Below are 13,567 nucleotides of genomic sequence, written 5' to 3'. Positions count from 1 at the left end.
AAGCTGTCCATATGTGAAGGTAGAGTGTTTCTGCTGCAAGAAACGCGCAAAGGCATGCTGACTAAAGAGTAAACCGACTTTCAATGCTGGAGGTAGAAATCGCGAGACACTACAAGGTATTCAAGAGAAGCAACAGGACAAGGAAATTCTGGAGATACACGTCATCAAGAGCACAAAGGTATCTAACAGCGATTCCCGAAGTATCGTCATCCAAGAAGACGTTGGAACCAGGATACGCATGGAAATCGACACTTGTTCATCTGTGAGCATATATCGGAATCGCCATTTCTCGACAAGTTGTGTGATTTTCCACTGGAGATAGAGCTGCGAGGCCACTCAGCAGAGCAAATCCCTGTTGTAGGAAGTATCATCATACCGGTGAAATACAAGGATCAGTTTCAGAGCTTGCCTCGCATAGTAGTGGCAGGAGACAAGCCTGCCTTGATAGGTTGGGATCACTGAAGCTGGATTGGAATGAGATTTTTCATGTGGAAGAGAAATTTGCATCGAAAGATATCATCAAGCAGTATACGAAGGTGTTCCGCAAAACAGGTAGTCTGATCCAAGGCTTCAATGCGAGTGTCAAGAGTTGAAAAGGACGCAAGACCAGTTTACTGCAAGCCACAACCCGTACCATAAACACTCAAGGAGAAAGTTGAGCAAGAATTCAAAAGACTAGAAACTGAGAATATTATCTTTAAGGTAGATCTAAGTAATTGGCTACATCCATTGTTGTTGTATCCAAGACACCGATGGTAAGGCAAGGTTGTGTGGTGATTATAAAGTAACCGTAAACCAGGTTCTAGAGTGTAATCTACCCAATATGTTGCCAAATAAAGAAGTGTTCTATCGCTCATACATTGATGAGCTGCCATTCACAGCTGAAGAGATTGGTGGATCAATCAGTTATGTCAAAGGTGTATGATTACATAGTAAATGGATGGCCAAACCAGGTTTCCGAGGAAGATATTCATCCATACTTCGTTCGTAGGAATGAATTGTCAAAAGAATAAAGATTGCATCATGTGGAGAGCAAGAGTGGTTATCCCAAATAAGTTCAGGTCCAAATTGTGAGGAGATCTTCAGGACCAGCACCTGGGAATGTGCTTGACCAAGAGTTTTGCATGCAGTTACTTATGGTGGCCAGGTTTAGATAAAGAGATAGAATACGTTGTCAGTCAGTGTGCAACATGTCAATCGGTGAGCAAGAAACCACCATCAGTACTATTACAGCCATGGAAATGGCCTCCCAAGGTGTGGTAATGATTACATATAGATTTTGCTGAGCTAGAAGGACAGCAATTGTTCATAGTAATAGTCAAAGTGGGTAGAGATGTTTTCGATGCAGAAAATAAGTAAAACACTAGACAATTTGCGAAGATTGTTTTTTTCATATGGCCTCCCAGAAGAAATTGTGCCTGATAATGGGCCGCAATTTAATTCAGAAGAATTTGCACAGTTCATGAGCAGAAATGATGTGAAACATACCATGGTTCCACCATACCACCCTGCTTCAAATGGTGCAGCGAAGCGGAAAATACAAATCGTAAAACGGCCCTCATCAAGCAAACGTTGGATCCAAATCCAAGGAAATGGCAGTTGTCGTTGGACCACAAACTGGCAAATTTTCTAATTACCTATCGGAATACTCCTCATACCACTACTGGTAAAACATCAGCAGAGTTGTTTCTCAAACAACAGCCATGAACCACGTTTTTGTTGTTAAAGCCAAACTTGGCACAATCAATGCAGAGAGTCATGATAAGAGGTAGAATAAGAGAGAGGTGTGTGAAATTGAATCAGAAAGTTAGTGAAGAGCCATCACCATAAATGGTTAAAGTGGTTACCAGGAAGAGTAGTGAAGAGATGTGGCTCTCGCACATATTTGGGGACAGGTTAGGTTTGTTCACATTGATCATATTTTACCTACAGATGTGGAAGGAGTTAAAAGTTGGGATGATTCAATTTATTCTGATCAGTCAGATAATCTTGTTACAAGTAGAGAACCAGTAGCAAATCCTGCATCAGATGTACCAGAAACAAGTCCAAGAGAAAGTCAGAATTTAAGTCCAAGTCCAACTCAGGCAGACAAACAGTCTGAAGGTGTAGACAATCCAAATGTAGATCAAAGGTCAACCCTTGGTGAAAAACTCTCCTCAGGCTCAGCCTAGAATGAGTCTAAGTCCTAAAACAAGATTGGAAAGTTATGTTCAAGAACGAAGGTATCCTCTTTGAAACAGAAAACTAGTGGTTAAGTTGATTTGAAAACGTGGAAAAATAAGTTCATATCTTTTGTTGTGTGTACCATGAAACTTATGTTAATTCTTTTGTTATGAACTTTTTCAATAAGGAGGTGTGTAGACTAGTGGACTACTCCACCTAATGGACTACTGATGTAATAACAATAAAAGTTCATGTGGCAAGATCATGTGACACAGTTCCATTTGGAGCCACCTTAAAATGTGTGCGCTTATGTCTAAATATATCACACTCCCCAATTCCAGAGATAGGGTGTGACTTTGTGTCCTTACTGCACTAACTCCCCTCCCCAGAGACAGGATGTGACAGTGTGTTCTTACTGCACTAATGCCCCTCCACGAACACAGGATATGACAGTGTGTCATAGAATCATACATTTAAAGCATGGAAGGAGGCCATTTCGACCCATCGTGTCCGCACCGACAAAGAGCTATCTAGTCTAATCCCATTTTCCAGCTCTTGGTCTGTTGTTTGTAGGTCACGGCTCTTTAAGTACACAGCCAAGTATTTTTTTTTAGATGTGGTGAGGGTTTCTGCCTCTACCACCCTTTCAGGCAGTGAATTCCAGATTCCCACCAACCTCTGGGTGAAGAAATTTCCCCTTACATAAGAACATAAGAATTAGGAACAGGAGTAGGCCATCTCGCCCCTCGAGCCTGCTCCGCCATTCAAAAAGATCATGGCAGATCTGGCCGTGGACTCAGCTCCACTTACCCGCCCGCTCCCCATAACCCTTAATTCCCTTATTGGTTAAAAATTTATCTATCTGTGATTTGAATACATTCAATGAGCTAGCCTCAACTGCTTCCCTGGGCAGAGAATTCCACAGATTCACAACCCTCTGGGAGAAGAAATTCCTTCTCAACTCGGTTTTAAATTGGCTCCCCCGTATTTTGAGGCTGTGCCCCCTAGTTCTAGTCTCCCCGACCAGTGGAAACAACCTCTCTGCCTCTATCTTGTCTATCCCTTTCATTATTTTAAACGTTTCTATAAGATCACCCCTCATCCTTCTGAACTCCAACGAGTAAAGACCCAGTCTACTCAATCTATCATCATAAGGTAACCCCCTCATCTCCGGAATCAGCCTAGTGAATCGTCTCTGTACCCCCTCCAAAGCTAGTATATCCTTCCTTAAGTAAGGTGACCAAAACTGCACGCAGTACTCCAGGTGCGGCCTCACCAATACCCTGTACAGTTGCAGCAGGACCTCCCTGCTTTTGTACTCCATCCCTCTCGCAATGAAGGCCAACATTCCTTTCGCCTTCCTGATTACCTGCTGTACCTGCAAACTAACTTTTTGGGATTCATGCACAAGGACCCCCAGGCCCCTCTGCACCGCAGCATGTTGTAATTTCTCCCCATTCAAATAATATTCCCTTTTACTGTTTTTTTTCCAAGGTGGATAACCTCACATTTTCCTACATTGTATTCCATCTGCCAAACCTTAGCCCATTCGCTTAACCTATCTAAATCTCTTTGCAGCCTCTCTGTGTCCTCTACACAACCCGCTATCCCACTAATCTTTGTGTCATCTGCAAATTTTGTTACACTACACTCTGTCCCCTCTTCCAGGTCATCTATGTATATTGTAAACAGTTGTGGTCCCAGCACCGATCCCTGTGGCACACCACTAACCACCGATTTCCAACCTGAAAAGGACCCATTTATCCCAACTCTCTGCTTTCTGTTAGCCAGCCAATTCTCTATCCATGCTAATACATTTCCGCTGACTCCGCGTACCTTCATCTTCTGCAGTAACCTTTTATATGGCACCTTATCGAATGCCTTTTGGAAATCTAAATACACCACATCCATCGGTACACCTCTATCCACCATGCTCGTTATATCTTCAAAGAATTCCAGTAAATTAGTTAAACATGATTTCCCTTTCATGAATTCCTCTTCTTAAATCCTAAGACCTAAACCTCCTACCAAATGCTTTAAATCTATGCCCCCTGATTGACCCCTCTGCTAAGGAAAATAGGTTGGTCCTTCCTATCCACTGTATCCAGGTCCTTCATAATTGTATACACCTCAATCAGGTCTCCCCTCAGCCTCCTATGTTCTAAAGAAATCAAACCCAGCCTTTCCAATCTTTCCTCATAGTCTAAAATTCTCCAGTCTAGGCAACATCCTCCTAAATCTCCTCTGTATCCTCTCTAGTGCAATCACATCTTTCCTGTAATGTGGTGACCAGAACTGCACACAGTACTCTAGCTGTGGCCTATAGTATTTTATGCAGTTCAAGCATAACCTCCCTGCTCTTGTATTCTATGCCTTGGCTAATAAAGGCAAGTATTCCAAACGCCTTCTTAACCACCTTATCTACCTGGCCTGCTACCTTCAGGGATTTGTGGACATGCACTCCAAGGTCCCTTTGTTCCTCTACATTTCTCAGTATCCTACCATTTATTGAGTATTCCCTTGCCTTGTTAGACCTCCCCAAATGCATTACCTCACACTTCTCCGATTGAATTCCATTTGCCACTGTTTTGCCCACCTGACCAGTTCATTGATATCTTCATTGCTTTCTTCTTCATTATCAACCTCACAGCCGATTTTAGTATCATGTGCAAACTTCTTAATTATAACCCCTCCTCTACATTCATGTCAAAATCATTGATATATACCACAAAAAGCAAGGGACCTAGTAATGAGCCCTGCGGAATTCTACTGGAAACAGCCTTCCAGTTACAAAAACACCCATTAACCATTACCCTTTGCTTCCTACCTCTGAGCCAATTTTGGATCCAACTTGCCACTTTGCCTTGGATCCCATGGGCTTTTACTTTGGTGACCAGTCTGCCATGTGGGACCTTATCAAAAGTCTTGCTAAAATCTATATTCACATCAAACGCACTGTCCTCATCGACCCTCCTGGTTACCTCCTCAAAAAATTCAATCAAGTTAGTCAGACACGACCTTCCGTTAACAAATCCATGCTGACTGTCCTTGATTAATCCATGTCTTTCCAAATGAAGATTTATCCTGTCCCCCAGAATTTTTTACAATCATTTTCTCACCACCGAGGTTAGGCTGATTGGCCTGTAATTACGCAGTCTATCTCTTTTTAAACTACGGTGCAACATTAGATGTCCTCCAGCACCACACCTGTAGCCAGAGAGGATTGAAAAATTATGTTCAGAGCCTCTGCTATTTCTTCCTTTGCTTCTCTTAACAGCTTGGGATACATTTCATCCAGGCCTGGGGATTTATCCACTTTCAAAGCTACTAAACCCCTTAAAACTTTCCCTCTCACTATGTTTATTTCGTCTAATATTTCACACATCTCCCTGATTGCAATGTCTGCATCGTCCCTCTCTTTTGTGAAAACAGACGCAAAGTATTCATTAAGAACCATACCCACGTCTTCTGCCTCCACTCACAGATTACCTTTATGGTCTCCATTAGGCCCTACTCTTTTTTTAATTATCCTCTTGCTCTTAATGTATTTATAAAACATCTTTGGGTTTGCCTTGATTTTACTTGTAACATCTTTTCATGCTCTCCTTGCTTTCCTAATTTCCTTTTTAATTTCACCCCTGCAATTTCTATGCACTCGAGTTTCTGCTGTATTGAGCCCTCGGTATCTGCCATAAGCCTCCCTTTTTTTCTTTTATCCTACCCTGTATTCCCCTTGACATCCAGGGCGCTCTAGATTTGTTAGTCCCACCCTTAAGATCTCCTCATTGAATGCCTATCACTGCTCTGACACTGATTTACCTTGCAGTACCTGTTTCCCGTTCACTTTGGCTAAATCACATCTGAGCTTTGTAAAATTGGCTTTTCCCCAATTGAGAACTTTTATTCCTGGTCTATTTTTGTCCTTTTCCATAACTACCCTAAATCTAACTGAATTTTGATCACTAGCACCAAAATGTTCTCCCACTGATACTCCTTCCACCTGCCCAGCTTCATTCCCTAAAACTAAGTCCAGAACCACCCCTCCTCGGGTTGGGCTTGCTACATACTGGCTAAAAAAGTTCTTCTGAATGCATTTTAGGAATTCTGCACCCTCTATACCCTTCACACTAATTCCGTCCCAGTTAATATTAGGGTAGTTGAAATCCCCTATTACTGCCCTATAGTTTTGCACTTTTCAGAAATGTGCCTACATATTTGCTCTTCTTTCTTCCTCTGACTGTTTGGAGGTCTATAGTACACTTGAGAGGTAAGGATGGGAGCAGGTCTTTTATGTGGTGAGATGGGGCAGGGTAGAGAAAGAGGGAAGAGAGGAGAAGCTGTGTGGTACGGAGAGCTGGGATTAGGGCACGACAAGAAATTAAAAAAGATACTGAAAGTCAGCGGTTAAGAGGCGCTTTTTAATTGCGCAATATCAAACTGGTAATCATCTTCATTTGCTTAGCAAACAATAAGTGTAAAAGTCCCCAATAGAATGCGTTTGAATAAATTCATTGCTTCCCTTGGTAATGCATACTCATCAGATAGGAATATTTAGTTTAATAGCTGTAGTAACTTTTTTTTTTAAATAGCATAAAGCATACATTAAGAATGCAAGTATTAAATTATTCTCCCGATACTTAACTCAGCTCAAAAAGAACAAATTAAAAAGGCAGAGCAGACGGGAGATGAATGGGCTCGCCGACCGAAGGTTTCGAATTCACCGTCTTCACTAATCGCTCCCGACACGTGTACAAAACCTGTGTGTAAAAACGTGACATGGTCACAGTTACGCCTGATGTATGTCGGAGATGATGGTACAGGGAGAGGGGAGCGGAGGGAGTCGGCATTGACCCAATGGATAATGACGCACAATATACTTAAAAGTTTGATATGAATTGACCTGCTTGTTTTGGTTGGGGGGGGGGGGGGGGGTGGGTTGAGAGATTAGTGCCAAGATCAAAGATTTGAAATGGTGTCCAAACCAGTTGGTTCAATCAATAAACCGGACGAGTCATCAGTAACTAAGTGACCAGAAGCACAAATACCAGCTGTTGGACAGGACGGAGCAGTATCAACACTGACCTGGTTGCACTTATACAGATGGTTTGTCATGAGTGGCGGATGCAGAGTACTCCCGCCATCAACAACACTCTCCAGTGGGCAGGAGATGCCAGAGCTCCAACTGGTTCCAAGAGCAAGTGGCGCAAAAAATGGGCTGCCCCTTCTACTCCCCCTCCAACAGGGAGTGGGTGGCATTGCACAGTGTTAATGACAAACCAAGAGCTGCCCTCTTAAGGGCATCGCTCTCCTGGGAGCCCCACCAAAGGAGAGCTGTCCTACAACACCAGGGTTAATTCCAAAACAACAGGGAAGGAGAGGACGGCATGGAGGTGCCAGAATGCAGCGGGGCCAGCACAGAGTGCTAGGGCGCAGGTTCAATCCCCCACGCCTCCCATCGGCACTGTGAATAGGGACTGAAGATGGAGGAAAGGGGGCGGGACACCGTCTCATCCCTCGTCCAATTCAAGTGGCAATAGATAGACTTTGAAACCTTCCTCTTTGCAGCAGGCTATGCCTCAGCTGGGGTGGAGAAGGAAATAAATGAGGGGATCGCTTCTATTTTAGATTCAAGCTACCAAGAAATTAGTTCTAGTCCACAATTCTGGTTTGACAACAACAGGATAGCGGAGCTAGGATAAGAAATAGGGCAAAGTATCCAACAGGGGCTGAGTAGCTATTAACAGTGCAAGCTTTGACACTGAGCCACAGAACAAGGTCATCCCTCAGTCCCATCCTTGGTCTGTGCCGAATTAGCTGGGGGAGTGGGGGTTGGCGTGATACAGCTGCAGTTGGCCTCAGCATCCTGCAATCGGGGTGAGGAAGATTAGCCAGCATTCCTGCCTTTGATGGCTATCCAGCGACTCCTGCTGCAAAGTGGGAATGTGTGGAGCTGGTGTGAGGACATAATCAGGATCAGCTGTAATGTCTGTCTCTCCCCTCCCCATGGTCGAATAGCCTGCTGACACAGTCACAATGCAAGGAATGGCCTCGCGGACAAGAACTATCGGCCTGCGGAACGGTACCCCAAACAGGAGACAATGTCCTGGGGAAGAATGCGAGAAAGTAACTGGGAAACGAAACAAAGAAATCTCTTTAAAAATGAATCATCATGGCACCATCTCTGACCGACTTAAGTTTTCTTTGACTGCATATTATTTTTGTTTTTATTGTTGGGCATCGCTCCCCTCAGCCCTTGTCCCCCTCCCTTGCCCCTCCCAACCCCCCCGCCCCCAACCCCTTGAAAAGGTGTCGAACCATGTGCCCCCATCTTGAGTTAAAGCACCGTTGCAGTGTCCTTCCCTCTCTACACAAAGGGCTCACTGGTTAGTTCCGAATGCCTCGACAGGCATGCTGGCTTCATTCAGCCTGTGGAAGAATGCAGTCGACACAATTGCACTTTGATATCGCCGGGGTTTGGTTGCTGGGCCTTGACGTGTGGCAGCAAATGGAGGTGTGGCCGCGCCGTCCCCGAGTGCGGGCTCTGGTCCGGTTCGGTCCGGTCCGGTCCGGGCCACGAGGATCCCGTTTGGCCAAGGCCATGGGGCCCCGTTACAACCTGGCCCATTCTAATTTGAGAGCGTCGCTCTGCCACTAACTAGCTGCCGAGTGCTCTCTCTGTCTGTGAAGTCCGTGTTGGCTGTTGCATTAAGACCCCTTTGGTTTTGGCATGTGCTGTCCTGAGGAGTTTCCTTTATTAACACGGGCACAAAGCGAGAGTACAGTGTTTTTGTTTGCAGCCGTCCAGAGGAGAAGCTGCTGTCCGAAGGGTCCCAGTGTTGGTTCCTTCCACCCCGCCACCGGACGGTGGGAGCGTTGGAGTTTTTTGGTTTCTAAGTTTCTCGTGGGGCTGGAGCGCACGCGGAGGTTTCTAGGCTGAGAACTTTGCACCACCTGCCTCTCCGTCTGAAGCATGGCAGGGCGTTGGGGCAAGGTGCGGGGGTGCGGGTGATGGTGGTACTTGGCACGGCGCTTGGCGCACGCACAACATTCCTGGGCTGTCCAGCGGCGGCATCGAGTCGTCCCCGAAGAGCTGGGCGCCGAGGGAACGGTGATGACAAACTGCGTGCAGTCCGCTGACTGCTGAGACTCCAGGTCGCCCCGCTCGTGGCTCTAATGGGGGTTGGCGTGAACCCGGGGCGTGACGCTCTCCAGCGCGCGGGGGATGCTGTTCAGCCGTGTGCTGATCTGGACAAAGCGGATCTGGGGCGGAGGCGGCTTGGCCCGCGCCAGCCGGCTCGTCGTCCCCTGGCTCGGTCGGGCGGGGTGGTAGGCGGGCGCGCGGGTTCCGTTGAACAGCCGGGGGTCCTCGCCGTCGCCCGAGGCGTCCGTCCTCTTCTCCCCAGCATCGCCCCTCTCCCCGGCGGCCAGGGGCTCCAGCTCGTAGTGCTCGTGCTCCATCTCCTGCCGGTCCCCCTCACCGGCTGGCTGGTGCTTGTGGGCGCGGCAGGCCCGCTTGCCCTCCCACTGCCCGCGACTGGCAGGGGGGGGCGGCGGCGGATCGGGGCACTGCAGCCTTTTGGGCAGCGGGATCTGGCCGCAGGAGCCCTGGGGACCCAGGCAGCGGCACATGCACTGGAAGAAGAAGGTGGCGAAGCCCCAGCTGATGCACATGATGAGCATCATGAAGGTCCCCAGCTGCGTGTAGGCCAAGACAGTGGAGGGCATCATCATGGCGCCGGCCACGAAGGTGGTCAAGGCGGCCATGGCGATGGCCGAGCCCATCCGGCTCAGGGAGAAGACCACTTTGCCCTCGCGGTCAGTCTCCGGCGCCAGGCGGTAGGCCACGCCGTAGTGGACTGCAAAGTCGACGGCCAGCCCCACGGCCACGGAGATGGTGACGGACTCCAGCACGTTCAGCTCCCAGCCCAGCAGCACCAGCGAGCCCACCGTGACGAAGATGGTGCCGGCGATGGAGACGATGGCGTACAGGCTGATCACCACGTTGCGGGTGGTGAGCAGCATGACGCTGAAGGCCACGGCCACCGACAGCCCCATGGCCACCAGGGTGCCGTCCGACAGGCTGTCCTGCAAGTCGAAGAACTCCAGGCCGCTGACGAACCAGCCGTTGCTGAGGCCTGCCGGGGCGGCCTTCAGCTCCTCCGCGATCCAGGCGTCCACCTCCATGTAGAAGCGGCTCATCTTCTCGTAGGCCAGCGTGAAGAGGTAGGTGCTCTGGAACTCCAGGACCACGGCCCGGATGGTGTCGTTGATGTCGAACCGGGGCCCCGGCGTCTTGCTGTCCAGGTGGTAGCCGGTGCTGCGCTCCAGCTCCATGATGGCCCGCTTGATGCACAGCTCGAAGACCTCTTGCTTGTATGGGAAAGTGGACTGGCTGCAGCACGGGTACAGGGTGGGCTCCTCGCAGTCCTGGTTCTCCATCCACTGCCGGAAGGTCTCGACGAAGCAGCTGGTGAAGTCCTGCTCGTCGGTCTGGTGGAAGAAGGTCTGGTTCCTCAGCCGCTGGCAGAAGCGCAGCAGCCAGAGCTGGGAGGCGGGGCTGGCCACGTCGAAGGTAGCGTCCAGCCGCAGCCGGCCCTTGTTGTGCGGGTTGAGCGGGTCGCCCCCATCCACGGGGGCGATGCCCCACACCAGCGTGATGGGCATGTGGAGCTCCTCGCCGTGGTGCACCCGCTCGAAGACGAAGAGCCGGCGGAACTCGGCATCGTAGCGCTCGAAGGGGTGCGAGGAGCGAAACACCTGGAACTCGGAGAGCTCCAGCGACGGCAGCTTCATCTTGGGGTCGACGCAGACGATGTAGGCACCGCCCACGGTCAGGGCCAGGAACCAGCACAGCCAGATGTAGCGGAACTTGATGACGATGCAGGGCAGCACCTTCTCGAAGAATATGCGGGAGGTCTCGGAGGCGGCCAGCAGGAGGCTCTGCAGCTTGCGGCACAGCCGCACCGGCCAGCCGTCGCGGTAGGCCCGCCGCCCGGGGTTCTCGGCGCACTGGAAGAAGTGCAGCAGGTAGCGCTCGTGCAGCACCACCACCGCCGGCAGCCAGGTCACCATTAGAATGTAGTTGACCAGGATGGCAGTGCCGGCGTAAACGCCGAAGCACCGGATGGCAGTGATGTTGCTGACGTAGTTGGCATAGAAGGCAGCCGCGGTGGTGAAACTGGTGACAAACATGGAGAGGGCTGCGTGATGCAGGGTAATGCTCACCGTCTCCGCCAGCTCGGCCTGGGGCTTGTCGAACTTGGTGTGGTTCCAGACATCGCACAGAACAAAGGCATCGTCGGCCCCGATCCCCACCAGAATGATCAGCGCCGTGAGGTTCATGAAGGGGAAAAACTTGAAGCCGAAGACTATCCTGTAGAGGAAGTAGGAGACGATCAAGGAGCTGATGATGGCAAACATGGTCATCAAGGTGATGAACATGGATCTAGTGTAGACGCACATGATCAACAGAACAATTACGATCGCAATGGCAGGATACACGGTATCCATTAGAAGGTAGTCCTGGAACAAGTTGTGCTTGATCCCAAACTCAATCCCCGCAATGGTGGTGACACCATCCGAACAGTTCCAGTTCTCAAAGTTGTCCAAGTAAATGTCCATCATACTCTTCCCCTTCTCTGTGGGGATGAAGAGCATGCTGTACTTTAACGCTGGGATCACGTAGTCCAAGGTCTGGGGACTCAGGAAGTCCTTGTCCACCAAGTAGTGGAGGATTTGGTAGACGGCGTTGTACTTGGTGCACTTGCGGGGCACCGATGTGCACTTGAGCTGGTCTTTGCGACGGGTGGTCATGTCCCAGCAGTCGGGCCCCAGGGTCCCGTTGTGGTAATACTTGACGCAGGATCGCAGCAGCTTCAGTGTGTGCGCCACGTCTCGCTCGGTGATTTTCTGGCACGAGGACCGGTTGTTGAGGATGGCGATGTAGTTGCCCAGTGTCCAGCTGGGGCAGCAGGAGGCAGCCGAGGTCCTCTGGCAAAGGTCCCCAAATTGAAAGTGCGAACGGATCTGCAGAGATATACAGGTCACAAATAAAAACAATTATTACAACCAGTTTTAAACATCACTGTTGTTAAATTTGTTTTTTGGGGGGGTTTCAAAAGTAACAGCAGAATTTTTCAAAAATAATTGGTTGTTTAATGAATTGATTCATTATCAAACTCTCCACATTTGTTTATAGCACTGCAGCGTTTCTCGAAGAGAGGAGATGAGGAGAATTTATTTTACACAACGAGTTATGATCTGTACTGCACTGCCTGAAAGCAGATTCAATAATACTCTCTCCCCCCCACCCACCCTCTCCCCACACCACACCCCACCCCAGCACTCTCACCCACCCCCCCACCCACCCTCTCCCCACACCACACCCCACCCAGCACTCTCACTCTCTCCCCCACACCCACCCTCTCCCCACACCACACCCCACACCAGCACTCTCAGCCACCCCCCCACCCACCCTCTTCCCACACCACACCCCACCCCAGCACTCTCACCCACCCCCCACCACACCCCACCCAGCACTCTCACTCTCTCCCCCCCACCCACCCTCTCCCCACACCACACCCCACCCCAGCACTCTCAGCCACCCCCCCACACTCTCCCCACACCACACCCCACCCCAGCACTCTCACCCACCCCCCTCCGCACCCTCTCCCCACACCACACCCCACCCCAGCACTCTCACCCACCCCCCCACCCTCTCCCCACACCACACCCCACCCCAGCACTCTCACCCACCCCCCCACCCTCTCCCCACACCACACCCCACCCCAGCACTCTCACCCACCCCCCCACCCTCTCCCCACACCACACCCCACCCCAGCACTCTCACTCTCACCCCCCCCAGTACTCTCACCCACCCCCCCCAGTACTCTCACTCTCACCCACCCCACCCCCCAGCACTCTCACTCTCACCCACAACCCCCAGCACTCTCACTCTCACCCACCCCCCCCAGCACTATCACTCTCACCCACCCACCCACCCTCTCCCCACACCACACCCCACCCCAGCACTCTCACTCTCTCCCCCCCACCCACCCTCTCCCCACACCACACCCCACCGCAGCACTCTCACTCTCACCCACCCCACCCCAGCACTCTCACTCTCACCCACCCCACCCAGCACTCTCACTCTCTCCCCCCCACCCACCCTCTCCCCACACCACACCCACCCCAGCACTCTCACTCTCACCCACCCCACCCAGCACTCTCACTCTCTCCCCCCCACCCACCCTCTCCCCACACCACACCCCACCCCAGCACTCTCACTCTCACCCACCCCTCCCCCAGCACTCTCACTCTCACCCACCCCCCCAGCACTCTCACTCTCACCCCTCCCCCAGCACTCTCACTCTCAACCACCCCCACCCAGCACTCTCACTCTCAC

The 13,567-nt window shown here is 50.5% G+C and overlaps 1 protein-coding gene across 1 annotated transcript in view; it reads right to left on the bottom strand.

Annotated features, from left to right (window-relative positions):
- Positions 1–8,463: 8,463 nt before the first annotated feature.
- The window catches only part of disp1 (dispatched homolog 1 (Drosophila)), a 19,356-nt gene continuing 14,252 nt past the window's right edge, over positions 8,464–13,567 (bottom strand). The window contains exon 3 of the mRNA XM_070884255.1: positions 8,464–12,189. Coding sequence (XP_070740356.1) covers positions 9,334–12,189 — 2,856 coding nt within the window. The 3' untranslated portion in view covers positions 8,464–9,333. The remainder of the gene's footprint in view (positions 12,190–13,567) is intronic.

This window comes from Pristiophorus japonicus, chromosome 7, assembly GCF_044704955.1.
Source record: "Pristiophorus japonicus isolate sPriJap1 chromosome 7, sPriJap1.hap1, whole genome shotgun sequence".
Lineage (NCBI taxonomy): Eukaryota > Metazoa > Chordata > Chondrichthyes > Pristiophoridae > Pristiophorus > Pristiophorus japonicus.
The sequence above is the reverse complement of the archived record's forward strand: the minus strand, read 5'-3'. Positions and strand labels throughout refer to the sequence as shown.